Source organism: Oncorhynchus keta, unplaced genomic scaffold, assembly GCF_023373465.1.
Source record: "Oncorhynchus keta strain PuntledgeMale-10-30-2019 unplaced genomic scaffold, Oket_V2 Un_contig_9668_pilon_pilon, whole genome shotgun sequence".
NCBI lineage: Eukaryota > Metazoa > Chordata > Actinopteri > Salmoniformes > Salmonidae > Oncorhynchus > Oncorhynchus keta.
The window spans coordinates 210704-238650 of record NW_026290634.1 but is presented as its reverse complement, the minus strand read 5'-3'; the positions used below and the strand labels follow the sequence as shown (position 1 = coordinate 238650).

The following is a 27947-nucleotide window of genomic DNA, read 5'->3' as shown; positions in this document are numbered from 1 at the left end:
ATGTGAGGCAGTATGGTACAGTAGTACTAGATCAACATCATAGTGTTATGTGAGGCAGTATGGTACAGTAGTACCAGATCAACATCATAGTGTTATGTGAGGCAGTATGGTACAGTAGTATCAACAACATCATAGTGTTATGTGAGGCCAGATCAACAACATCATAGTGTTATGTGAGGCAGTATGGTACAGTAGTACCAGATCAACATCATAGTGTTATGTGAGGCAGTATGGTACAGTAGTACCAGATCAACAACATCATAGTGTTATGTGAGGCAGTATGGTACAGTAGTACTAGATCAACATCATAGTGTTATGTGAGGCAGTATGGTACAGTAGTACTAGATCAACATCATAGTGTTATGTGAGGCAGTATGGTACAGTAGTACCAGATCAACATCATAGTGTTATGTGAGGCAGTATGGTACAGTAGTACTAGATCAACATCATAGTGTTATGTGAGGCAGTATGGTACAGTAGTACCAGATCAACATCATAGTGTTATGTGAGGCAGTATGGTACAGTAGTACCAGATCAACAACATCATAGTGTTGATTCCTTCCTTTTTCTCTACTCATCTCTACTACTGGTTACTGACCTCTCCTGTCCCCCATCTCCTTCCTTCCTTCCTCCCTCTAACCCCCTAACCACCATCTCCTCTCCCCCTTCCCTCTCCACCCCTCCCCTTTGCTCTGACCTCTCTGACCTCTGTCTTTTAGAGGGATTGGGATAACACAGAACATTCTCATGGGCATTGAACAATGAAGTCATCTCCTCCCCTGTTTAGGCAGTACTATGAGATGCTGTACAACGCTGCAGATGAGCTGCTCAACCTGGTGGTGGACCAGGGCGTTCGCTACACCGAGCTGGAGTACATCCACGCCCTCAGCCTGCTGCAGAGGAGCCAGACGGGCGTGGGAGACCTGAGCACGCAGAACGTCCGGCTGCAGCGCCTCAAGGAGATCATCTGCGAGCAGGCAGCCTTCAAGCAGGCCACCAAGGACAAGAAGATCACTACTGTTTGAGAGGGGGGACATTGGGAGGCTGTTGTTGGCAATGGTCTGTTTGTATTACTGTCCAGTGTTTCTCAACCTCCTGTCTGGATAAAGGGTTTAGATTAAAGCTAGTATTTGAGAGCTGACCTAGCAGTGTCAGCTAACCGTCTGAGGGACTGGTCAGCACCTCCACAGGGACTGGTGTTGAACTGGGTTTGTAAAAGTCCTAACTGAGTCTTGATTAGATCCCATGGCAGACCGTAAATAACCATGTAATATGTTTTGGGGGTTGAGATAATGCTGGTAGGCTGTACATTAATTAGTTACTGATTTAAGGGTTGAACTTAGTTACCAATATGTATCTGTTGTTGTAACTCATCTGTTTATTCACTGGCAAGAATGCAGCCAGTTCCTCAATAAATCACACACACACACACACACACACACACACACACACACACACACAACACACAACACACAACACACACACACACTCCAACTTAAAAAATGACTCCCTTCAATCATCCCATATGTGGTCGGCCCTAGTCTCACCTGTGGAGAATGGGGGAATTTTCTGAGAGTCTGGCTTTGGGGCCTTTCTCATCTCATTGTCTCATTACATCTAACTGCTGCTCTCAATTACAGCTCTACCTCCAGCTCTCCCTCGTGGGCCCGCTGACTGTGTCTGCAATACCAGATGCCAGATTAGACTGTCTAGATTATCACTTCTCTCCCCCTGCTTGTGGCCATTTTGTGGCCATTCTTCTTCCCCAAGGACAAAGAAAGGAATTGGTTCCTCACCTCAGCTGTGGTTCACTCTATTTTTCTCTCACTTTTAGAATAATGTAGATTGGATATAATGTAGCTATAGCCGATTCTGATTATGGTATTTGCCACTGTCCTGAAATGCATTGACTGTGCTGCAGCGTTGAGGTGTACATGTGTGCTATGGGATGAGGGACAATATATCCAGTACAATTTAAGTGTGTATTTTGTCCCAACACTCAAGGTCTTGAACTTAATAGGGATGTAATTGCAAATCACTACTCCCCTTCCTACCACTACAACTGTTAACTTCTGCTAGAACTATTCTAAAGTGAATACACTTGCAAGGAGTCACAAATCATTCCTTCCCCTGCATCCCCTCAGTATATTTAGTTAATTAACTCAGAGGAAAAGTACTTAACAAGAGCGGGGGAGGGAGGAAAGAGAACAGGGGAGAGTTGTGGCAGTGCTGCTCACCAGAACCCAGCGGAACCATCCATCATAATGACATGTAGGCTGGGATCAATATGAGCCTTGTGGTTGCCGGAGGGATTGCTTCGTGCCATAGGAACAGCATTTGTTTTACTCAGCACACTCAAGACGTACACACACACACTAAACACGTACTATATTACACACACACACTATGGAGGTCTCTAGCTTGCAGTACTCTGCACAACTGATGAGTTTTTTTCCTGCTGATTTGGGAACAAGGGAACACTCCATCTGGATTGAAATGATCCGGTATATCGGACCCCTTTACCCACATTTTAAATAATGGGGCAACTCATTGTAAAGATCTACAAATATATTTCACTTGTTTTTTACGCTTTGCTTTATTTGTTTGTTTACTAAGACATGTCGTTTTGCACATCTACAGTGTGTAATATGAGAGTGGTTTCATGTCATCAGTTTTTTCACAACCATCTGATAAGAATGGAGGTTAATGAGTCCCGTTGTGATTTAAGGATGTATTTGATCCTTTCTCCATTGTCTGTTAAACGTCCCTTTTCAGACCAACGCTTTGACTATCAATCCTTCACTCAACTAAAGAAATATGACCTGCCATTGTGTACACTGATCTTGCTGAAATAAAACCTCAAAATTCCCCTGTGTATATGAGCAGTTTGTGTGTTTTTGTACAATGAAAAGAGCCAGTTTCCTACCTTGTGTGGTCAAGGGACTAGTTTCTTCCATTGACACAGAGGAATTGACGAATGCCATACAGAATGAAACACTACCCAAACAACATGGTCTGTCTATGCGCTGTTGCACCGTATAATTCAGTCTTTTCACAATGACACAAATTGACTTTGTCCGATGATGTCATTTTACATAGACTGATCCAAAATATACACTGTCAAGAATTGAGCTCAGCTGCCAGATCTGATGGGACGTCAGAAGAAGGCTTTTCTATAGAATGATCAAGACTTGTTGAAAGATGTCTGAAGCACAAAGCACACTACTTGAAATCTAGCATGTCAAGGTGTTTTCTGCATTTTGGTGAGCATGATTGAGGTTTCAACATGGTGATTAGTGTAAAGTTAGTAGAAGATTTAATGGCTAATATTTGTAAAATTTCTAAAATGAAAATGCATGAATATATAACCTTTTCCAGACGGTGGAACCTGGGAACCAGGGTTTGAAAGGTTTTATGAACTGTTGGGAAGTAAATTAATAAAAAACGACATCTCCCACAGTTCAATTCACCTACTGACGCTTCGTCTTCGTTACTAAGCAACAGAGAACGCTATCTGCTCCAGCTGAGCCAACTTTCAAAATAGCTGCCTACCTAGGCTAATTAGTCAGTGAAAATATCCCCAAAGTATTCTCATGCCAAACAATTTCATCCAAAATGTATTCTACTTCGACCATTTCCAATTTGCAAGATATCGGGAAGCAAACATCGCCCCAGTATTCCTCTGGGTCACCAACTTGCTACCCTCATGAGTCAGTGACACAGGAGACCACTGATGCGCAACCATTTCCTGCTGCGGTTCATCAGCCGTGTGCAGACACGTTTTCAACCTCCGAGGAAGAGAAGGAGGAGAAGACAATGGAGGTAAGGGAGGAAGCTTGGGGTAACAGCTAAATTCATAAAGATGCTAACTGCTTTAGTCAGATGGGCCATGAGGCTTGGTGAGTAACACGCTGTTTCTGTTAATTACTTTCAGAATGCAAGCAACTTCTCTCTTTCTCTCTCTTTCTACTCGGGAGTTTCATAATAACAGAAGTTTGGTGCATAAAAACAATGCATTGACAGTGCATGACTTGTTCTATTGTGTACTGCAACATGTTTTGATGTAGCTATGTCTCATACAGAAACACGATGGTGTGTTGACTGAAGAGGAAGTTTCCAGCTGTTTATCCAACCTGGGACACTCTGCCACAGGACTAGAGCATGTCTACCAGTTCCTCTCTGCGCCCGTAAGAACACACACAACACACACACACACACTTCAGGTTGATAGTGTAACCCCATTAATCACTGATAATATGCTTTACATGAGTAACTGTTTACCATCAGACTTTTCACGGAAGAGTATCTAACAAATCTGTTTACGTTCCATTTCTGTTGCATTTCTTAACTTGTTTTGTTTTCTATGTCATGTGGAATTCAATTTCGGAATATGTCTCCATCCAGGGTCGAAATCTGAATAATGTCTCCATCCTTTGCAATTACGTCCACCTTCAAAAGCTAGAACTTCCTTACAACAAAATAAAAGGTGTGTGTGTGTCTCATATTAACAAATGCACTGTACGCCTTGTTATGATTCTAATTACTGATATAGAAAATGTAGCTTGATTAGCCTAATGAATTAAACAATGGTTCATTTCTCATCGGTGCCCTTGTAACGTCTAGGCTTCTGGTTTGAATAATAACAGTTGTGTGTCAGGTGTTGCCATGTCTCCCCCTCTGCTCGCCCGACTCTCCTGACTCACCTAATGTATGTTGACTGGTAGATTTATCCTGTGTCAGCCACATGCCGTATCTCATCATCCTGGATGCCTCCCACAACCAACTCACAGACTTCTTTGGATTCCAGCCACCCAAGAACCTCAAGGTGGGACCTTCAGCAGACAGGATAAGACAACGCTTGATTTGTGGCTTGGGGTTTCTTGCAGCCTTTAGTCCCAGAAGATGGGTTCCAATCATCATAGACCATTTATACTGTAGTGTCCTTCCATATGCTTATTAAGTATTACCTACCCTGGAATGACAAGGAACTTACCAGGGTTGACTTCTTCGTATTGTTTATCAGTGAGTTATACAGTACTAGTAGAATGTATCATACTATACATCCATTTGGTTGTTTATTTTCATATGTCTTCATTGCAAAAAGCATTTAAAGATTGGTCCACTTGATTCATTATTCACGTTTGTTGTATTCCGCAGGAGGTTAACTTTTCCCATAACCAGATGTCAGTGATGACACATTTGTCAGCCTACTCGTCTTTGAGTAAACTGAATCTGGACTGTATCCTTATTTACACAGACACACATACATGTTGAGTTCTTATCTAGACTACTTCTTCATTGTATACCATTCTTAACGTGTGCCCGTTCTGGATAGACAACTGTTTCAGTGAGATCGGTGGTCTGCTGCATTGTGCCAGCCTCACACACCTCAGCCTGGCACACAACAAGATCTCCTGTATCAGTGGCCTGGACAACCTGCCAATCAAAGACCTCTGTCTGGTTGGTCCTAACTCATCCACCCGCATCTTGAATTATTCCATTTCTAACACTTTTCATGTGTGTTTATATATGGAGATGTTACATGAATAATTACACTGCGTGTGTGTTTGTTGAATAATTTGATTCTTAAAGATAATATTTTACCATGCGTTATGCTCATATATGAATATGCCCATCCGGTTGTATAGACGCAGTTCTCTAAGCTCATCAGTACTGTGGTTAGTGGTTGGTCTTGTGGTTGATTTAATATGGTCTACCGACTGGGACACAAGTGTTTTCCTGTGAATCAGTTGTTTTCTGTTTTCACCTTGATGTCCCTTCCTGGTGTCTACATTCTTCCATTACGTCATGGCTTTTCTAAAAGGTTATCCCCCCCAGTATGGTGCCAGTTATGCTACACACAATATTTGAGCACTAATTTCTCTTCAAACATGATGACAGCAGGTGGTGTATTTTTAACTCTCCCCTACCCCCTCTCTCCTGTCTCATATTTAAACCACAGACATAATTGAGCTTCAGCTTTTCAAAGACACACAGACATGGGCTCCAGTGTGAGAGCCACCATATGGCTGTGCCAGCGGGCCTCCAGACCCTTCCCTCTCCCTCTCTGATGGATGCTGGTGTCCTTTATCAAAGTGATTCCTCATCGTCAGCACGATGTAGCCATGTCCCCTGTCCGCTTCCACCCTCCCCTCTGGGACCAGCTGCCGGCAGTGTGAGCAAGCCTCGACCCTGTTCAACCCCCCCCCTCCTCTCCTCACTTATTCCCTCACCCCTCCATAGCATCCCTGTCAACCAGGGAACCAGCCGCTGTCTCCATCTCCCCTCCCCCTTCCCTTTCGGCCCTCTCCTGCCCAGCCCCGCTCCCTAACAGCGTGCTACCTGTCAGCCAGCCTCCTCTCTCAGCCCATCACACCGTGGCCTCGAGAGCTTCCAGGGCTCCGCGCGGTCACCGTCCCCCGCTGTCGGCAGCCCTCTGCCAGGAAGGCTAGTGGAGGAGGGCAGGACATGGTGGCCGTGGGGGCTGGATCCTGAATGACAGCCCACGCAGGGGGAAGGTGGGGTGGGCATGGGTCGTTACAGAGCAGGAGGGATTGTGGGTTCTAGAGGAGAGGAGGGCTGGTCTGTAGTGCTTTTGGCATGTCCACATCAGTGTCTGGCCAGCTGTTCACCTGTCACTCCTCACCTGTCAACCCAGACCGTTGGAGCTGGCCTGTCAATCATACACACATCTCAGGGAGAAGTTTTATACTCCTTACAGATGGGGAAGGGAACACTCAATGTTAACTTTGATAGTGAGGGTGGGGTGAGTATGTGTCTGTGTGTGCGTGTGACATGGGCGTGTGTGTTGTCGTGTCTTTGGCATCATTAAAACTGAAGACTTATTTGTCAAATAACTCTCTGTAATTATTATTACGTGATTAAACAGATTAATCATGTAACTGTAATTACAGTGCCTTGCGAAAGTATTCGGCCCCCTTGAACTTTGCGACCTTTTGCCACGTTTCAGGCTTCAAACATAAATATATAAAACTGTGTTTTTTTGTGAAGAATCAACAACAAGTGGGACACAATCATGAAGTGGAACGACATTTATTGGATGTTTCAAACTTTTTTAACAAATCGAAAACTGAAAAATTGGGCGTGCAAAATTATTCAGCCCCCTTAAGTTAATACTTTGTAGCGCCACCTTTTTCTGCGATTACAGCTGTAAGTCGCTTGGGGTATCAGTTTTGCACATCGAGAGACTTACATTTTTTCCCATTCCTCCTTGCAAAACAGCTCGAGCTCAATGAGGTTGGATGGAGAGCATTTGTGAACAGCAGTTTTCAGTTCTTTCCACAGATTCTCGATTGGATTCAGGTCTGGACTTTGACTTGGCCATTCTAACACCTGGATATGTTTATTTTTGAACCATTCCATTGTAGATTTTGCTTTAAGTTTTGGATCATTGTCTTGTTGGAAGACAAATCTCCGTCCCAGTCTCAGGTCTTTTGCAGACTCCATCAGGTTTTCTTCCAGAATGGTCCTGTATTTGGCTCCATCCATCTTCCCATCAATTCCCTGCTGAAGAAAAGCAGGCCCAAACCATGATTCTGCCACCACCATGTTTGACAGTGGGGATGGTGTGTTCAGGGTGATGAGCTGTGTTGCTTTTACGCCAAACATAACGTTTTGCATTGTTGCCGCCAAAAAGCTCAATTTTGGTTTCATCTGACCAGAGCACCTTCTTCCACATGTTTGGTGTGTCTCCCAGGTGGCTTGTGGCAAACTTTAAACAACACTTTTTATGGATATCTTTAAGAAATAGCTTTCTTCTTGCCACTCTTCCATAAAGGCCAGATTTGTGCAATATACGACTGATTGTTGTCCTATGGACAGAGTCTCGCACCTCAGCTGTAGATCTCTGCAGTTCATCCAGAACGATCATGGGCCTCTTGGCTGCATCTCTGATCAGTTTTCTCCTTGTATGAGCTGAAAGTTTAGAGGGACGGCCAGGTCTTGGTAGATTTGCAGTGGTCTGATACTCCTTCCATTTCAATATTATCGCTTGCACAGTGCTCATTGGGATGTTTAAAGCTTGGGAAATCTTTTTGTATCCAAATCCGGCTTTAAACTTCTTCACAACAGTATCTCGGACCTGCCTGGTGTGTTCCTTGTTCTTCATGATGCTCTCTGCGCTTTTAACGGACCTCTGAGACTATCACAGTGCAGGTGCATTTATACGCAGACTTGATTACACACAGGTGGATTGTATTTATCATCATTAGTCATTTAGGTCAACATTGGATCATTCAGAGATCCTCACTGAACTTCTGGAGAGAGTTTGCTGCACTGAAAGTAAAGGGGCTGAATAATTTTGCATGCCCAATTTTTCAGTTTTTGATTTGTTAAAAAAGTTTGAAATATCCAATAAATGTCGTTCCACTTCATGATTGTGTCCCACTTGTTGATTCTTCACAAAAAAATACAGTTTTATATCTTTATGTTTGAAGCCTGAAATGTGGCAAAAGGTCGCAAAGTTTAAGGGGGCCGAATACTTTCGCAAGGCACTGTAACTAGGAAGTCGGGGCACCAAGGAAAATATTCAGATTACAAACTTGTCATTTTCCTAATATAACTTTCAGATATTTTAATATCAATTAGTCTTCTAATTAATTCAATATTATTTACCTCACGTTAGTCTCATTCCAAACGTCGTAAAGTGTTGGTTATCTGCACAAACCCAGTCTTCACTATGAGTCATCCATACATCAATTGTCTTAAAATCAATTATTTACTAACTAAGTAATTCACAGAAATGCATAATAAACAGTAGATATGGTTACAAGGAAATGATAGGAGAATGTGCCCTAGTGGGATAAATTGGCATGGCGGCTTGTTAGACAAAAGGGGAAGTGGGGGTACAGCTGAGGAGACACTACAAAGGGGAGTGGGGGTACAGCTGAGGAGACACTACAAAGGGGAGTGGGGGTCAGCTGAGGAGACACTACAAAGGGGAGTGGGGGTCAGCTGAGGAGACACTACAAAGGGGAGTGGGGGTACAGCTGAGGAGACACTACAAAGGGGAGTGGGGGTACAGCTGAGGAGACACTACAAAGGGGAGTGGGGGTCAGCTGAGGAGACACTACAAAGGGGAGTGGGGGTCAGCTGAGGAGACACTACAAAGGGGAGTGGGGGTCAGCTGAGGAGACACTACAAAGGGGAGTGGGGGTACAGCTGAGGAGACACTACAAAGGGGAGTGGGGGTACAGCTGAGGAGACACTACAAAGGGGAGTGGGGGTACAGCTGAGGAGACACTACAAAGGGGAGTGGGGGGTACAGCTGAGGAGACACTACAAAGGGGAGTGGGGGTCAGCTGAGGAGACACTACAAAGGGGAGTGGGGGTACAGCTGAGGAGACACTACAAAGGGGAGTTGGGGGTCAGCTGAGGAGACACTACAAAGGGGAGTGGGGGTACAGCTGAGGAGACACTACAAAGGGGAGTTGGGGGTCAGCTGAGGAGACACTACAAAGTTGAATAGTATAACAATTGAAATGCTAATCCTTTGCACATGAACGCTCACTCATTCGGGAACAATTGCAATCAATATATATATTTACGCTCAGTGTTTCATCGGGATCTCTGTTGAAAAGTTAGTTTCTGTTGGAGAGTCTGTCCGCCCTCTCTCTGTCGTGGTTAGAATGGATAGTTCAAAGTGACATTCATTCATGTCGTTATAGATGGATGTTTCGGCAGTTGTCGGTCTTCGCGTTCAATGATACCGAATTCCTAGCTGCAGACTAGTAATTATTATCAAAGACTTGTTGTTATTCTGTCGGTATCGATAGTCTAAGAGTTTAACCACGTGGTATGGATAAAAGATTCAGCCATCTACTCAAACCTTAGCTCATACTCAGGTCTCTACTCAAACCTTGGCCCTCTCGTGGTAAGCTGGTCTGCAACCTTTAGCCATCTCGTAATTGAGGTAAGCTCGGTCTGGTGATAGAAAACCCAGGTGGAGGTTTTATTTGGGACACAGAAAAAGTCTGTTTCATGACGCCAGGTCCTGTCTGTGCCCCTGGGAGTGTGCCAATGACTTGGTGAAACTTTTTAGGGAATTGGAGTTTCCTTCATTAAACAGTCCAAAACGGACCAGTCGTAGCTGGATTCTTCACCGATCTTTTATACCTTCTCCAGAACATAAATGTCGTTTGGTTCTCCAGTTCTGTGAGAAAGAAGAAATTCATTTGTTCTCTCTATGAAAACTCACTCTCTCTATACTGTCTGGCCATGAGGCAGGATCTTCCCTCAGAATTTACGACCGGCCTCCCGGGTGGCGCAGTGGTTAAGTGCACTGTACTGCAGCGCCAGCTGTACCACCAGAGACTCTGGGTTCGCGCCCAGGCTCTGTCGTAACCGGCCGCGACCGGGAGGTCCGTGGGGCGACGCACAATTGGCCTAGCGTCGTCCAGGTTAGGGAGGGTTTGGCCAGGTTAGGGAGGGTTTGGCCAGGTTAGGGAGGGTTTGTCTCATCGCGCACCAGCGACTCCTGTGGCGGGCCGGGCGCAGTGTACGCTAACCAAGGTTGCCAGGTGCGCTGTGTTTCCTCCGACACATTGGTGCGGCTGGCTTCCGGGTTGGATGCGCGCTGTGTTCAGAAGCAGTGCGGCTTGGTTGGGTTGTGTATCGGAGGACGCATGACTTTCAACCATCGTCTCTCCCGAGCCCGTACGGAAGTTGTAGCGATGAGACAAGATAGTAGCTACTAACAATTGGATACCACGAAATTGGGGCGAAAAAGGTGTAAAAATTCAACAAAAAAATAATTTACGACCTCTCTGACCACAGCAGCCTGGTTGTAGGAGACAGAGAGAGATGGTACAGAGGTAGGGAGGTGGTACTCCCTGTGTCCAAAGAGGGCAACGTCATGACAGGCTGTGTAGGAGGAGGGAGAGTTGTGTGTGAGCTTGTATGAGTTCATTAATATGTGTGTGTATTTGTCCACACGGTATTCATATTCCCAGTGTTTGTCATGTATCACGTCCTCTCTATCCAGAGGGGGAATCAGATTGAGAAGATAGAGAATGTGGAGACTCTGAGAACCCTGCAGGTCCTGGATCTGTCTCTGAACCGCATCAGCAGTCTGTCAGGCCTGCAGAATCTCCATCTGCTGGGCTCCATCAATCTGGAGAGTAACCTGGTGAGACACAGTCCATTCCTTAATGTCCTGCTCTCTTGTCGACCTTGGTTACCCTCCCTAATTCCTTAATGTCCTGCTCTCCTGTCAAACTGGAGAGAAACCTGGTGAGACACAGTCCAGTCCTTAATGTCCTGCTCTCTTGTCGACCTTGGTTACCCTCCCTAATTCCTTAATGTCCTGCTCTCCTGTCAAACTGGAGAGGAACCTGGTGAGACACAGTCCATTCCTTAATGTCCTGCTCTCTTGTCAACCTTGGTTACCCTCCCTAATTCCTTAATGTCCTGCTCTCCTGTCAAACTGGAGAGGAACCTGGTGAGACACAGTCCATTCATTAATGTCCTGCTCTCCTGTTAAACTGGAGAGTAACCTGGGGAGACACAGTCCATTCCTTAATGTCCTGCTCTCCTGTCAAACTGGAGAGTAACCTGGGGAGACACAGTCCAGTCCTTAATGTCCTGCTCTCCTGTCAAACTGGAGAGAAACCTGGTGAGACACAGTCCAGTCCTTAATGTCCTGCTCTCTTCTCAAACTGGAGAGTACCCTGGTGAGACACAGTCCATTCCTTAATGTCCTGCTCTCTTCTCAAACTGGAGAGTACCCTGGTGAGACACAGTCCAGTCCTTAATGTCCTGCTCTCTTCTCAAACTGGAGAGTAACCTGGTGAGACACAGTCCAGTCCTTAATGTCCTGCTCTCCTGTCAAACTGGAGAGGAACCTGGTGAGACACAGTCCATTCCTTAATGTCCTGCTCTCTTCTCAAACTGGAGAGGAACCTGGTGAGACACAGTCCATTCCTTAATGTCCTGCTCTCTTCTCAAACTGGAGAGTAACCTGGTGAGACACAGTCCAGTCCTTAATGTCCTGCTCTCTTCTCAAACTGGAGAGTAACCTGGTGAGACACAGTCCAGTCCTTAATGTCCTGCTCTCTTCTCAAACTGGAGAGTAACCTGGGGATTTTTTTATTTTTTTTATTTTATTTCACCTTTATTTAACCAGGTAGGCTAGTTGAGAACAAGTTCTCATTTGCAACTGCGACCTGGCCAAGATAAAGCATAGCAGTGTGAACAGACAACACAGAGTTACACATGGAGTGAACAATTAGAATTCAATAACACAGTAGAAAAAAATGGGCAGTCTATATCAATGTGTGCAAAAGGCATGAGGAGGTAGGTAATACAATTTTGCAGATTAACACTGTGAGTGATCAAATGTGCAGATGGGCCTGCTAAATGATCAGATGGGCATGTCAAAAAGAGCAGAAAAGTAAATAAATAAAAACAGTCCATAAAAACAATGGGAATGCTCTAGGTGAAAAAGGAGAGCTAACCTATAGACTAGTACAGCTGCAGCGATGTTAGCTGCTCGGAAACTGATGTTTGAAGTTGGTGAGGGAGATAAAAGTCTCATTCCTTAATGTCCTGCTCTCCAGTCACAGGCAGCAGAGTACTGGAACGACGGCCAAATGAGGTGTTGGCTTTAGGGATGATCAGTGAGATACACCTGCTGGAGCGCGTGCTACGGATGGGTGTTGCCATCGTGACCAGTGAACTGAGATAAGGCGGGGCTTTACCTAGCATGGACTTGTAAATGGGGAGTCCATTCCTTAATGTCCTGCTCTCTTCTCAAACTGGAGAGGAACCTGGTGAGACACAGTCCAGTCCTTAATGTCCTGCTCTCTTCTCAAACTGGAGAGTAACCTGGGGATGGGGAGACACAGTCCATTCCTTAATGTCCTGCTCTCTTCTCAAACTGGAGAGGAACCTGGTGAGACACAGTCCATTCCTTAATGTCCTGCTCTCTTCTCAAACTGGAGAGGAACCTGGTGAGACACAGTCCATTCCTTAATGTCCTGCTCTCTTCTCAAACTGGAGAGAAACCTGGTGAGACACAGTCCATTCCTTAATGTCCTGCTCTCCTGTCAAACTGGAGAGTAACCTGGTGAGACACAGTCCATTCCTTAATGTCCTGCTCTCTTCTCAAACTGGAGAGTAACCTGGTGAGACACAGTCCATTCCTTAATGTCCTGCTCTTGTCTCTGCCACTGTCTGCATGGTACCAATGGCCAGTATCACTAAACCACCTAGCGACTGTATACCAGGAGCTGAGTGATAAAGCTATTCCACTGAATCAACTGATAGATTGGCTGTGGTATTACATTTAGTTTTAATAGTTTTTAAAGGATTTATTCTTGATCCAAGCATCTGATCTTTTTTCTGTATGATATATTGTTCTCAGATCAGTGAAATCAAGGAGGCTACACACATCCATGACCTGTGCCTGCTCCGGGAGCTGAATCTGCAGAGAAACCTAGTCCAGGTAGCTGCACTGCACCTACACCCAGAACACATCCCTAACTAACAAGTTAGCTCCCTAATGCTGTCTGCTTCCTCTGTACTGACAATAGACATGTCCATGCTGCTTCTTTCACTGTTGTTTCAACCCCAGGAGCAACTGGACTACAGACTGGCAGTGATCTTCCTCCTCCAACACCTGACTGGCCTGGACCAGGAGAAAGTCACAGTAGAGGAGAAGGCAGGTTGGATGTATGAGATGGCTAGTAGACTGTCACTGGCCAGCCAGGCCAGTAGACTGGCGCTGGCCAGCCGGCTGGCTAGTATTCTGGCGCTGGCCAGCCGGCTGGCTAGTATTCTGGCGCTGGCCAGCCAGCTAGTTAGTAGACCACAATTGATACTAGCCTACAGTAGGTCCAAAATCTGCTGGGCGTAGATGGAAAAGATAACATTTCTCCTGCATTTCTCCCCCTGTGTTCTCCAGGTGTCTGCTGTGAACATTGTGACATATGAACGTCTCCCCCTGTGTTCTCCAGGTGTCTGCTGTGAACATTGTTACATATGAACATCTCCCCCTGTGTTCTCCAGGTGTCTGCTGTGAACATTGTGACATATGAACGTCTCCCCCTGTGTTCTCCAGGTGTCTGCTGTGAACATTGTGACATATGAACGTCTCCCCCTGTGTTCTCAGGTGTCTGCTGTGAACATTGTTACATATGAACGTCTCCCCCTGTGTTCTCCAGGTGTCTGCTGTGAACATTGTGACATATGAACGTCTCCCCCTGTGTTCTCCAGGTGTCTGCTGTGAACATTGTGACATATGAACGTCTCCCCCTGTGTTCTCCAGGTGTCTGCTGTGAACATTGTGACATATGAACGTCTCCCCCTGTGTTCTCCAGGTGTCTGCTGTGAACATTGTTACATATGAACGTCTCCCCCTGTGTTCTCCAGGTGTCTGCTGTGAACATTGTTACATATGAACGTCTCCCCCTGTGTTCTCCAGGTGTCTGCTGTGAACATTGTTACATATGAACGTCTCCCCCTGTGTTCTCCAGGTGTCTGCTGTGAACATTGTGACATATGAACGTCTCCCCCTGTGTTCTCCAGGTGTCTGCTGTGAACATTGTTACATATGAACGTCTCCCCCTGTGTTCTCCAGGTGTCTGCTGTGAACATTGTTACATATGAACGTCTCCCCCTGTGTTCTCCAGGTGTCTCTGCATTGTGAACAGGTGTCTGCTGTGAACATTGTTACATATGAACGTCTCCCCCTGTGTTCTCCAGGTGTCTGCTGTGAACATTGTTACATATGAACGTCTCCCCCTGTGTTCTCCAGGTGTCTGCTGTGAACATTGTGACATATGAACGTCTCCCCCTGTGTTCTCCAGGTGTCTGCTGTGAACATTGTTACATATGAACGTCTCCCCCTGTGTTCTCCAGGTGTCTGCTGTGAACATTGTGACATATGAACGTCTCCCCCTGTGTTCTCCAGGTGTCTGCTGTGAACATTGTGACATATGAACGTCTCCCCCTGTGTTCTCCAGGTGTCTGCTGTGAACATTGTTACATATGAACGTCTCCCCCTGTGTTCTCCAGGTGTCTGCTGTGAACATTGTGTTCTCCCCCTGTGTTCTCCAGGTGTCTGCTGTGAACATTGTGACATATGAACGTCTCCCCCTGTGTTCTCCAGGTGTCTGCTGTGAACATTGTTACATATGAACGTCTCCCCCTGTGTTCTCCAGGTGTCTGCTGTGAACATTGTTACATATGAACGTCTCCCCCTGTGTTCTCCAGGTGTCTGCTGTGAACATTGTGACATATGAACGTCTCCCCCTGTGTTCTCCAGGTGTCTGCTGTGAACATTGTGACATATGAACGTCTCCCCCTGTGTTCTCCAGGTGTCTGCTGTGAACATTGTGACATATGAACGTCTCCCCCTGTGTTCTCCAGGTGTCTGCTGTGAACATTGTGACATATGAACGTCTCCCCCTGTGTTCTCCAGGTGTCTGCTGTGAACATTGTGACATATGAACGTCTCCCCTGTGTTCTCCAGGTGTCTGCTGTGAACATTGTTATGACATGTCTGCTGTGAACATTGAACGTCTCCCCCTGTGTTCTCCAGGTGTCTGCTGTGAACATTGTTACATATGAACGTCTCCCCCTGTGTTCTCCAGGTGTCTGCTGTGAACATTGTTACATATGAACCCCTGTGTTCTCCAGGTGTCTGCTGTGAACATTGTGACATATGAACGTCTCCCCCTGTGTTCTCCAGGTGTCTGCTGTGAACATTGTTACATATGAACGTCTCCCCTGTGTTCTCCAGGTGTCTGCTGTGAACATTGTTACATATGAACGTCTCCCCCTGTGTTCTCCAGGTGTCTGCTGTGAACATTGTTACATATGAACGTCTCCCCCTGTGTTCTCCAGGTGTCTGCTGTGAACATTGTTACATATGAACGTCTCCCCCTGTGTTCTCCAGGTGTCTGCTGTGAACATTGTGACATATGAACGTCTCCCCCTGTGTTCTCCAGGTGTCTGCTGTGAACAAGTACGACCCTCCTCTGGAGGTGGTGGCAGCCAGGGAACACATGAGTCACATGGTATACCAGCTGATGCAGCCCCAGGTCATCTACGATAGGTAAAAACAGCACGATCCGCCAACTAACCTGACTGGACTACCCTCCTTAGAACACGACTTTCAGCCAATCAGAAGTCGATACGATGAATATTCTAAATAAAGCTCACATACTAAATTAACTTGTGCTCGCAATCTTTAAAAATGAAGAAACTTAGCTTTTCTGACATTTATGCCCTATTTATACATCATAGAAACTGACCTATCCCCTGGCCTAGAGAAATCTGATTTTTCTGATTGGTTTGTTGTCCTGAACAATGGTAAAGTACCTCCTAGACTCTTTATCCTTGTGCTCTCCCTCTCTCTAAATGGTGTACTGTGTCATCCATGTGTTGCTGTGTGCGTGTGTCCCAGCACCCTGCCCAGTCTTGACTCTCCCTACCCCATGCTGGTGTTGACTGGGCCCCAGGCTTGTGGGAAGAGAGAGCTGGCCCACAAGCTCTGCCGAGAGTTCAACGACTTCTTCGCCTACGGGTGAGTCCCAAGTGCCAAATGGTACCCTATTTCCTACATAGTAGTGCACTACTTTTGGCAAGCTGTGGCCAAACTCTGGGGGCTTGTGTGCATCCATAAAGCACACTTTTCCATATATAGTGCACTACTTTTGGCCAGCTTGCTTCTCGGATTTTGCGCTCATTGGAATATACTTTATCAAAGGATGCAGTTACCTTAAATATGAGAGGGCCTGGTCACAGAGGTGAAGGATAGGGTTAGCCTAGAGGTGAAGGCTAGGGTTAGCCTAGAGGTGAAGGACTGGGCACAGAGGTGAAGGCTAGGGTTAGCCTAGAGGTGAAGGCTAGGGTTAGCCTAGAGGTGAAGGCTAGGGTTAGCCTAGAGGTGAAGGCTAGGGTTAGCCTAGAGGTGAAGGCTAGGGTTAGCCTAGAGGTGAAGGCTAGGGTTAGCCTAGAGGTGAAGGCCTGGTCACAGAGGTGAAGGCTAGGGTCAGCCTAGAGGTGAAGGCTAGGGTTAGCCTAGAGGTGAAGGCTAGGGTTAGCCTAGAGGTGAAGGCTAGGGTTAGCCTGGAGGTGAAGGCTAGGGTTAGCCTAGAGGTGAAGGCTAGGGTTAGCCTAGAGGTGAAGGCTAGGGTTAGCCTAGAGGTGAAGGCTAGGGTTAGCCTAGAGGTGAAGGCTAGGGTTAGCCTGGAGGTGAAGGCTAGGGTTAGCCTGGAGGTGAAGGCTAGGGTTAGCCTAGAGGTGAAGGCTAGGGTTAGCCTAGAGGTGAAGGCCTGGTCACAGAGGTGAAGGCTAGGGTTAGGGTTATTGTTTAGGATGGTACTAAATATATTTCACCAGGATCCCCTCTGGTTCCCCATCCATAGATACATGATACTTCCACACTGTTACACCAGATGGTCAATACTTCCAACACATGAGCAATGGGGAGTGATAAATAACACTGTCCCCTACCACGGGCAATAGAAGAAATAAGAAGCAGTAAATAGTGGTAGAGAGAGCATGAACACTGGAGAGCTGGAATCAAAAGAACATCTGCTGGACATGGCTTGTCTATGGCTCTCACCTTACGCTGGTTTTAATAGAAACCTCTACACCAGGGTTCTCTATCCCTGTTGCTGGAGAGCTACCCTCCTGTAGGTTTTAACTCCAACCCTGTTCCTGGGGAGCTACCCTCCTGTAGGTTTTCACTCCAACCCTGTTCCTGGGGAGCTACCCTCCTGTAGGTTTTAACTCCAACCCTGTTCCAACTACCTCCTGTTTTTAACCTGTTCCTGGGAGCTACCCTCCTGTAGGTTTTAACCCAACTCCAACCCTGTTCCTGGGAGAGCTTCCTTAAACTCCAACCCTGTTCCTGGAGAGCTACCCTCCTGTAGGTTTTAACCCAACTCCAACCCTGTTCCTGTTCCTGAGAGCTACCCTCCTGTAGGTTTTAACTCCAAACTCTGTTCCTGGAGAGCTACCCTCCTGTAGGTTTTAACCCAACCCTGTTCCTGGAGAGCTACCCTCCTGTAGGTTTTAACTCCAACCCTGTTCCTGGAGAGCTACCCTCCTGTAGGTTTTAGCCACCCTCCTGTAGGTTTTAACTCCTCTGTTCCTGGAACCCTGTTCCTGTTCCTGAGAGCCACCCTCCTGTAGGTTTTAACTCCAACCCTGTTCCTGGAGAGCTAGCTCCAACCCTCCTGTAGGTTTTAACTCCAACCCTGTTCCTGGAGAGCTACCCTCCTGTAGGTTTTAACTCCAACCCTGTTCCTGGAGAGCTACCCTCCTGTAGGTTTTAACCCTGTTCCTGGAGAGCCACCCTCCTGTAGGTTTTAACTCCAACCCTGTTCCTGGAGAGCTACCCTCCTGTAGGTTTTAACTCCAACCCTATTCCTGGTTTTAGGTTTTAACTCCAACCCTGTTCCTTGAGAGAGGTTTTACCCTCCTGGAGAGATACCCTCCTGTAGGTTTTAACCCTGTTCCTGGAGAGCTACCCTCCTGTAGGTTTTAACCCTGTTCCTGGAGAGCTACCCTCCTGTAGGTTTTAACTCCAACCCTGTTCCTTGAGAGATACCCTCCTGTAGGTTTTAACCCAAACCCTGTTCCTGGAGAGCGACCCTCCTGTAGGTTTTAACTCCAACACCAGTTGTAACTAACCTGATTCAGTTGATCAACCAGCTAATTATTAGAATCAGGTACGCTAGATGAGGGTTGGAGTGAAATCCTCCAGGAGGGTGGCTCTCCATGAACATGTTTGGAGAGCCCTGCTCTACACACAGACACACGCACACACACTTCCTTCTACATCCCCGCACCCAGGGGAGGTCGCCCCATCCCACCCCCACCAGCCCCTGTCCTCTCCAGAGCTAACGTAAAAACAGTTAACATACCTACCCCTCCAAAATGACAAGAACCTGTTGATGTGGCCATGGAGTGTTCCACTTCACCTGGGTAGTGGAGTTGGTGTGTGTGTGTGCGCATGTGTGCATCAAAGCAAGTGTGTGGCACGTGTCCGTCTATATGTCTAGTCTGTCCGTTATTCTGTCTCTGTGTGTTGCAATACCATTATGATCCTTAGGAGTTTTAGATTATTTGAAATGTTGGATTATTGTGCGCTTGTTGACATTTACTGCATTGATTGATGGGAACATAAGCAGTTCGCTGCAGCCGTAACACCTGCTAAACTGTGTACATGACCAATGAAGTTGAGTTGCTAGCTTGAATGTATTGCTGTATTGTCATTGGAACCATGTGTCTCTTGTTGTCACAGAACCTGCCATACCACCAGGGGTCCCTACTTTGGGGAAGAGGACGGGAGCGACTACCATTTTGTCACGGAGGAAGACTTTCAGAACATGATTCACATGGTACATGTTTGAGGTTGACTATGTTGCTGTGTGATTGAGCAGAATTACTGATCAACAAATCACCTTGCATCCATTGTTTGATTAACGTCAGCGATTCTGCCCCTCAATCTGATCCCCTCAAACACACTGATAGTGTGTCAGTCTCAGATTCATTTAAATTCTTTCCGTTGGTAAAGATAAAATGTGAAGGTTAAACAATTCATGGTTAGCCCTGTCCATGACACCACCACATCTTCATCGTACTTCAGAATTTAAATATACAGTGTCTTCGGAAAGTATTCAAATCCCTTGACTTTTTCCACATTTTGCTACGTTACAACCTTACAAATCCTTAGAAATCTACACACAATACCTCATAATGACGCAGCGAAACAGGTTTTGAGAGATTCTTGCAAATGTCAACAAACAAAAAAACTTTTTAAAAGTAAGATTTACATAAATATTCAGACACTTTGCTCTGTGACTCGAAATTGAGCTCAGGTGCATCCTGTTTCCATTGATCATCCTTGAGATGTTTATACAACTTGATTGGAGTTCCCCTGTGGTAAATTCAATTGATTAGACATTATTTGGAAAGGCACACACCTGTCTAAATAAGGTCCCACAGTTGACAGTGCTTGTCAGAGAAAAAACTAAGCCATGTCGAAGGAATTGTCCGAGACAGGATTTTGTTGAGGCTCAGATTTGGTGAAAACTAAACATTTCTGCAGCATTGAAGTTCCCCAAGAACACAATGGCCTCCATTATTCTTAAATGGAAGAAGTTTGGAACCACCAAGACTCTTCCTAGAGCTGGCCGCCGGCCAAACTGAGCAATCGGGGGAGAAGGGCCTTGGTCAGGGAAGTGACCAAGAACCTGATGGTCTCACTGACAGAGCTCTAGAGTTCCTCTGTGGAGACAACCATCTCTTCATCACTCAGGCCTTTATAGTAGAGTGGCCAGACAGAAGCCACTCCTCAGTAAAAAGCACATGACAGCCCACTTTTAGTTTGCCAAAAGGCACCCAAAGACTCTCAGACCATGATAAACAAGATTATCTGGTTTGATGAAACCAAGATTGAACTCTTTGGCCTGAATGCCAAGCGTCATGGTTGGAGGAAACACTACGCTGAAGCATGGTGGTGGCAGCATCATGCTGTGGGGACGTTTTTCAGCGGCAGGGACCGGGAGACTATTCAGGATTGAGGCAAAGACGAACAGAGCGAAGTACAGGGAGATCCTTGATGAAAACCTGCTCCAGAGCGCTCAGGACCTCAGACTGGGGCGAACGTTCACCTTCCAACAGGACAATGACCCTAAGCACACAGCCTAGACAACGCAGGGGTGGCTTCGGGACAATGCCCATCCCAGCCAGAGCCCGGTCTTGAACTGAATCGAACATCTCTAGAGAGACCTGAAAATATCTGTGCAGCAACGCTCCTCATCCAACCTGACTGAGCTTGAGAGGATCTGCAGAGAAGAATGGGAGAAACTCCCCAAATAAAGGTGTGCCAAGCTTGTAGCGTCATACCCAAGAAGACTCAGGCTGTAATTGCTGCCTAAGGCGCTTCATCAAAGGGTCTGAATACTTACACTACCGTTCAAAAGTTTGGGGTCACTTAGAAATGTCCTTGTTTTTGAAAGAAAAGCAAAACAAATTGTCCATTAACATAACATCTAATTGATCAGAAATACAGTGTTGACATTTTTTATGTTGTAAATGAGTATTGTAGCTGGAAAAGGCAGATTTTCCTTCTTTTTTCTGCATATCAACCACCACTCCAGTGTTCCAATGGCACGTTGTGTTAGCTAATCCAAGTTTATCCTTTTAAAATGCTAATTGATCATTAGAAACCCCTTTTGCAACCCCTTTTGCAATTAGCACAGTTGAAAACTGTTATGCGGATTAAAGAAGCAATAAAACTGGCCTTCTTTAGACTAGTTGAGTATCTGGAGCATCAGCATTTGTGGGTTCGATTACAGGCTCAAAATGGCCAGAAACAAAGAACTTTCTTCTGAAACTCGTCAGTCTATTCTTGTTCTGAGAAATGAAGGCTATTCCATTCAAGAAATTGCCACAAAACTGAAGATCTGGTACAACGCTGTGTACTACTCCCTTCACAAAACAGCGCAAACTGGCTCTAACCAGAATAGAAAGTGGGGCCCTGGTGCACAACTGAGCAAGAGGACAAGTACATTAGAGTGTCTAGTTTGAGAAACAGCTGCCTCACAAGTCCTCAACTGGCAGCTTCATTAAATAGTAACCGTAAAACACCAGTTTCAACGTCAACAGTGAAGAGGCGACTCTGGGATGCTGGCCTTCTAGGCAGAGTTGCAAAGAAAAATACATATCTCAGACTGGCCAATACAAATAATTTATTAAGATGGGCAAAAGAACACAGACACTGGACAGAGGAAGATTGTATAAAAGTGTTCGGATCTCAAAGAAGAACATTTGTGAGATGCAGAAAAAATGAAAAGATGCTGGAGGAGTGCTTGACACCATCTGTCAAGCATGGTGGAGGCAATGTGATGGTCTGGGGTTGCTTTGGTGGTGGTAAAGTGGGAGATTTGTACAGGGTAAAAGGGATCTTGAAGAAGTAAGGCTATCACTACATTTTGCAATGCCATGCCATACCCTGTGGACGGCGCTTAATTGGAGCCAATTTCCTCCTACAACAGGACAATGACCCAAAGCACTGCTCCAAACTATGCAATAACTATTTAGGGAAGAAGCAGTCAGCTGTCTATAATGGAATGGCCAGCACAGTCACTGGATCTCAACCCTATTGATCCGTTGTGGGAGCAGCTTGACCTTATGGTTCGTAAGAAGGGCCCATCAAACCAATCCAATTTGTGGGAGGTGCTTCAGGAAGCATGGGGTGAAATCTCTTCAGATTACCTCAACAAATTGACAACTAGAATGCTAAAGGTCTGCAAGGCTGTAATTTCTACAAATGGAGGATTCTTTGACGAAAGCAAAGTTTGAATTAAATTATTTAAATTAAAAATCATAAAACCTTGTCAAAGTCTTGACTATATTTCCTATTCATTTTGCAACTCATTTCATGTATGTTTTCATGGAAAACAAGGACATTTCTAGGTGTTACCCCAAACTTTTGAACGGTAGTGTATGTAGATGTGATATTTCAGTTGTGTTTTTTTCATACATCTGTTTTCTCTTTGTCATTATGGGGTATCGTGTGTACCGGTAGATTAACTTTAAAAAAGGCTGTAACCTGACAAAACGTGGACCAAGTCAAGGGTCAGCATACTTTCCGAAGGCGCTGTTCATCCAGACAGCAATTTATTTTGTGCAAATGTGTGTAGCCCAGACTTGACAAGTCTTCTGGTTTGAAGTTTTGTAAGTAGTTCTCTTAACTCTAAAAGACAGTAAATCAATTGTTATGTCATACTCAGTTATTGGCTACTTAAATATATTTCCTTTATATCTAACATTTTTGACACTTCAAAGCACAAGAGTTCTACCATATTCCCAAAGGAAGAAGTCCTAGATATCCTACACGGGGGCCTGAGGTACTGTAGAGTATGCCTGCCCAGCCAACCGTCTTTTAACTTCAGGCCCATTCATTTTGTCTTCCTAAAGGTAAATATGTTAAGCGCCATGGGGCCTTAATAAATAGAGATCTCTCTCACAGTGATATTAGGAGGAAACCCTTTGAAGTAGGGATCCTAACCGTGCACACTCTAAAGTACAGAGGTAGTGTCTCAGGTGAAGTGGGGATCCTAACCGTGCACACTCTAAAGTACAGAGGTAGTGTCTCAGGTGAAGTGGGGATCCTAACCGTGCACACTCTAAAGTACAGAGGAAGTGTCTCAGGTGAAGTGGGGATCCTAACCGTGCACACTCTAAAGTACAGAGGTAGTGTCTCAGGTGAAGTGGGGATCCTAACCATGCACACTCTAAAGTACAGAGGAAGTGTCTCAGGTGAAGTGGGGATCCTAACCGTGCACACTCTAAAGTACAGAGGTAGTGTCTCAGGTGAAGTGGGGATCCTAACCATGCAAGTGCAGAGGAAGTGTCTCAGGTGAAGTGGGGATCCTAACCATGCACACTCTAAACAGAGGAAGTGTCAGAAGTGGGGATCCTAGTGTCTCAGGTGAAGTGGGGATCCTAACCGTGCACACTCTAAAGTACAGAGGAAGTGTCTCAGGTGAAGTGGGGATCCTAACCGTGCACACTCCTAACCGTGCACACTCTAAAGGAGGAAGGTGAAGTGGGGATCCTAACCATGCACACTCTAAAGTACAGAGGAAGTGTCTCAGGTGAAGTAACCGTGCACACTCTAAAGTACAGAGGAAGTGTCTCAGGTGAAGTGGGGATCCTAACCATGCACACTCTAAAGTACAGAGGAAGGTGGAGACCCTTCCTCCCTTATCACATACATACATCACAGACTCCCTGGATCATTCAGACCACGTCAGACCATTTCAGATGGAGACAGAAACATACAGGGCATTCTGAAAGTATTCAGACCCCTTCACCTTCTCCACATTTTGTTACGTTACAGCCTTATTCTAAAGTGGATCAAATAAATCCTCATCAATCTACATACAATGCACTGTACATCAGACTCGTATACCCAACCACACACACACACACACACACAAAGCAGCTCCATCCCGAAAATGTGCCTCAATCAGTAGGTGCTTGTTTTATTGTTCCAATTAGCCTGTCAACAGAGGAACGATAAGGGTGCTTTGTAATTTGGGCCTGATGGTTTCCAACCCTCTAAAAGTAGGGGGTGAAGTTAAGCATGACAAGTGTCGAGCTCCTGAGGGAGTCTCTCAATAGTCAGTAGGGCACAACTTATATCAGATCATCAACTAGAAATGTGATATCTAGAATGTGGGCATGAGAGCCTTACCAATTCTATGTGTTCCATTTCTATCTGAATATTGGGAAAAGTGTAGCCAACCTTGAGAGTAGGCTACAGTGCTCAGAGCTGTCCGTAGGGTCGTAAAGCGTGATGGATCGTAACGCCGAACGTATCGGCCCCAGGTGCAAGTAGACGAGGGGTCAAAGGGAGCGGCTGTGTGAACTACAGGGTAGCAGGGGAAGTGCAGGGTCAGGTGTTCACCTCACAGGTGGGGACATTATAGCTGCGGTTGTTACTCTTCTCTGGACATAGCAGGGGTCGTGAAGGACCCAGTAGGTCCATCGAAGACCACTTCCATTTTGGAATATGAATTTGACTCTTAACTAAGTAAAGGTTGTACCCCACGATAGTTGACTGTCACAACTTACAACTTTCTGTTAACGTTAGTTTTCTTTCTTTTTGTCTCCCCCCTGGTCTCCCTCTCGCGGTCTCTCTCTCTCCGTCTGTCTCTCTTTCTTTCCTTCTCCCTCTGCTCTTCCATTGTCTGTCTTCTCTCTCTCAGGGTAAATTCCTCCAGACGATGCAGTATGCGGGCCACTGGTATGGTCTGTCTCGTGAGGCCATAGAAGACGTGGCCAGGGAGGGCCTGGCCTGCTGTGTGCACATGGAGCTGGAGGTGGGCGTCAACACACACACACACATTCACATAGCAGCAGGAAATTGAAAGGCTCATTTTCTGTGTACTGTTCTCCCAGGGCGTGTTCAGTCTGAAGAACAGCCACTTTGAGCCACGTTACGTCCTGATGATCCCCACAGACAAGGAGCAGTACGGCAGGCGGCTGAGGACCAGAGCTCTGTACACCCAGACCCAGATAGATACGGCTGTAGCCCGCGTGGATACATACGCCCTGATCAACAGAGAGCGCCCAGGCTTCTTCGACAACGTCATCCCCTGTGGTACGTAGCTGATGGTGATGCAGACCAGTATATAGAATATAGATATATAGGTATGCAGTCCCTTCAGAAAGTATTCATACCCCTTGACTTATTCCACATTTAGCTGTTTTACAGCCTGAATTCAAAATGGATGAAATATGTTGTTTTTTTACACACAATACCCCTTAATGACAAAGTCAAAACGTGTTTTTAGAAATGTGATTATGAAATATAGAAATATCTCATTTACACAAGTATTCATACCCCTGAGTCAATACATGTTAGAATCAGCTTTGGCAGCGATTACAGCTGTGAGTCTTTCTGGGTTAATCTCTAAGAGCTTTGCACACCTGGATTGTACAATATTTACACATTATAAATTCTTCAAACTGAAAGTTGGTTTCTGATCATTGCTTGACAGCCATTTTCAAGTCTTGCCATAGATTTTCAAGCCGATTGAGCTGAAAACTGTAACTAGGCCACTCAGGTACACAAACCCCTTGACCTTTTCCACGTTTTGTTGTCACAACACAACTAATTGGCAAAAACGCATTAAGAAGGAATGAAATTCCACAAATTCACTTTTAACAAGGCACACCTGTTAATTGAAATGCATTCCAGGTGACTACCTCATGAAGCTGGTTGAGAGAATGCCAAGAGTGTGCAAAGCTGTCATCAAGGCAAAGGGTGGCTACTTCGAAGAATCTCAAATATAAAATAAGATCTATTTTTATTTGTTTAACATGTTTTGGTTACGACAGGATTCCATATGTGTTATTATATTATGTGTTATGATGTCTTCAATAGTATTCTACAATGTAGAAAATAGTTTTTTTTTTAAATAAGAAAAACCCTGGAATGAGTAGGTGTGTTCAAACTTTTGACTGGTACTGTAGATGCATACCCATGTTGTCTATCATGGTTGTAATGGTTCTTGTGATGGTTTTCACTCCATGAACCACAGAGTTGACCTGTGTCCTACCATATAAAGAAACAAAAAATGTCTGGCCACACCCAAATGTGCGTTCCTATAGAAACTACCTACAACTGTCCAGTGAAAATCTTATTTTGAAAAGTTAATATTCTCTTATCTCTTGCCCAAATAATGTTGTTGGCGTGTCCTTTATTCATATTTGTGTCCAAAGCATATATTAGAGAGAAGAAACCTCAAACTTGTATCTCAAACAGACCATTTAAAAAATGCTTGCTATTTACTTACCGGTTAATATAGCCAATCAGCGGCCTACTCGCCTGAATATTTTTAATGACCGGTATACGCCCACACCATTCCAAACCAGAAAATCTGCTTTTTAACATACTAAATTACCATATTTTGGAAGGAAAACTATTTCACGCATATTGTAATAAATGATAGGTCATATTTCTGAGAAATCTGGAAACGCTGGACCGTTACTTCAAGAGATTTATCTAAAGAATCTAAAGTCTGGCGAGGGACGTGTGTGTGTGTGTGTGTGTGTGTGTGCGTGCGTGCGTGCGTGCGTGCGTGTGTTCAGATGAGTCAGTGGAGGCGTACAGAACCCTGAGGCAGGTGGTGAAGGACTATCTGGGAGTGGAGGAGCAGGGAGGAGAGGACCAGAGCACCGCCACAGGTAGGTGTTTGTGTGCATTACAGCACATATATGTGCGATCAAGTGTGTCATTAACGTGTCAGCATCTGTGACAGAGTTGAAGAGGGACTCCCTAGTGGACGAGGCGTCCCCAGCCCCCTCCACCAGAACAGAGACAGTCTTTATGTCCTGCTCCGCTCCAGACATGGACCCCTCAGACCACAACTGTAGGAAGTACTACAACAAGGTCCAGGCCCAGCTCACCCCACAGAAGACCTCAGCAGTGAGTCACAACACCCACACACACACATGTCAGTAGTCACCAAGCCTGCACCTGGTCAACTATGGTATTCAGGCTTTTGTTTCAGCCCAGCACTAATTTGTCTGATTCAACCAATCAAGGTCTTGGCGAGCAGTTGATTAGTTGGATCTGACTGATCCAGTCCCGAGGAACGAGGTGTGTGCTCTCTCTGGCCAAACATTGATTAATCAACGTAGTGTCAGGAAGAAAGAGAATACAGCTGGACTGTATACCTGGAGGACAGGAGTCGTACACCTAGGGTCAGTAAGGCAGGGTATATTACAGGTAGTTTTCAACCCTAGGTGAACCCCCTGTACCAAGTCTGTCTGCCTTCTGCTGTTGATCACAGTGATCTAGATCAGAGATACTCAACTCTGACCCCACGAGGTCCAGAGCCTGCTGGTTTTCTCTTCTTCCTGATCATTAATTGCTCACACCTGGTGTCCCAGGTCAAAATCAGTCCCTGATTAGAGGGGAACAATGTCAAACTGCAGTGGAACTGGCTTTGAGGTCCAGAGTTGAGTTTGAGGGATCGAGCCCAATCATCTGACTGATTGATATCAGGGTTGTTATTGCTGAGCTAGATGTTTAACGCCAGCATCATGTTTAAATACTGTATCTCTCTCTCTGGGCCATAGGAGCTGGCCTCCATCCACAGATACAGCGTCATGTTTAAATACTGTATCTCTCTCTCTGGGCCGTAGGAGCTGGCCTCCATCCACAGATACAGCGTCATGTTTAAATACTGTATCTCTCTCTCTGGGCCGTAGGAGCTGGCCTCCATCCACAGATACAGCGTCATGTTTAAATACTGTATGTCTCTCTCTGGGCCGTAGGAGCTGGCCTCCATCCACAGATACAGCATCATGTTTAAATACTGTATCTCTCTCTCTGGGCCGTAGGAGCTGGCCTCCATCCACAGATACAGCGTCATGTTTAAATACTGTAT

General features: G+C 45.6%; 2 protein-coding genes and 1 long non-coding RNA gene across 3 annotated transcripts in view; all 3 read left to right on the top strand.

Annotated features, from left to right (window-relative positions):
- LOC127927161 (exocyst complex component 4-like) overlaps nucleotides 1–2875 on the top strand; it is a 50844-nt gene extending 47969 nt beyond the window's left edge. Inside the window, exon 3 of the mRNA XM_052513069.1 lies at nucleotides 788–2875. Within this exon, the coding sequence (XP_052369029.1) occupies nucleotides 788–1025 (238 nt within the window). The 3' untranslated portion in view covers nucleotides 1026–2875. The remainder of the gene's footprint in view (nucleotides 1–787) is intronic.
- A 628-nt stretch (nucleotides 2876–3503) lies between these two features.
- Nucleotides 3504–27947, top strand: part of lrguk (leucine-rich repeats and guanylate kinase domain containing) — a 35953-nt gene continuing 11509 nt past the window's right edge. Inside the window, exons 1-16 of the mRNA XM_052513070.1 lie at nucleotides 3504–3822; nucleotides 4083–4187; nucleotides 4405–4486; nucleotides 4725–4825; nucleotides 5158–5239; nucleotides 5336–5460; nucleotides 11003–11146; nucleotides 13382–13462; nucleotides 13592–13678; nucleotides 15969–16075; nucleotides 16427–16546; nucleotides 19277–19373; nucleotides 24756–24869; nucleotides 24949–25150; nucleotides 26644–26739; nucleotides 26802–26980. Coding sequence (XP_052369030.1) covers nucleotides 3616–3822; nucleotides 4083–4187; nucleotides 4405–4486; nucleotides 4725–4825; nucleotides 5158–5239; nucleotides 5336–5460; nucleotides 11003–11146; nucleotides 13382–13462; nucleotides 13592–13678; nucleotides 15969–16075; nucleotides 16427–16546; nucleotides 19277–19373; nucleotides 24756–24869; nucleotides 24949–25150; nucleotides 26644–26739; nucleotides 26802–26980 — 1929 coding nt within the window. The 5' untranslated portion in view covers nucleotides 3504–3615. The remainder of the gene's footprint in view (nucleotides 3823–4082; nucleotides 4188–4404; nucleotides 4487–4724; nucleotides 4826–5157; nucleotides 5240–5335; nucleotides 5461–11002; nucleotides 11147–13381; nucleotides 13463–13591; nucleotides 13679–15968; nucleotides 16076–16426; nucleotides 16547–19276; nucleotides 19374–24755; nucleotides 24870–24948; nucleotides 25151–26643; nucleotides 26740–26801; nucleotides 26981–27947) is intronic.
- Nucleotides 18007–18393, top strand: LOC127927162 (uncharacterized). Its single transcript, XR_008126442.1, has 3 exons — nucleotides 18007–18082; nucleotides 18213–18298; nucleotides 18336–18393. It is a non-coding gene; the product is annotated as an uncharacterized LOC127927162 (long non-coding RNA).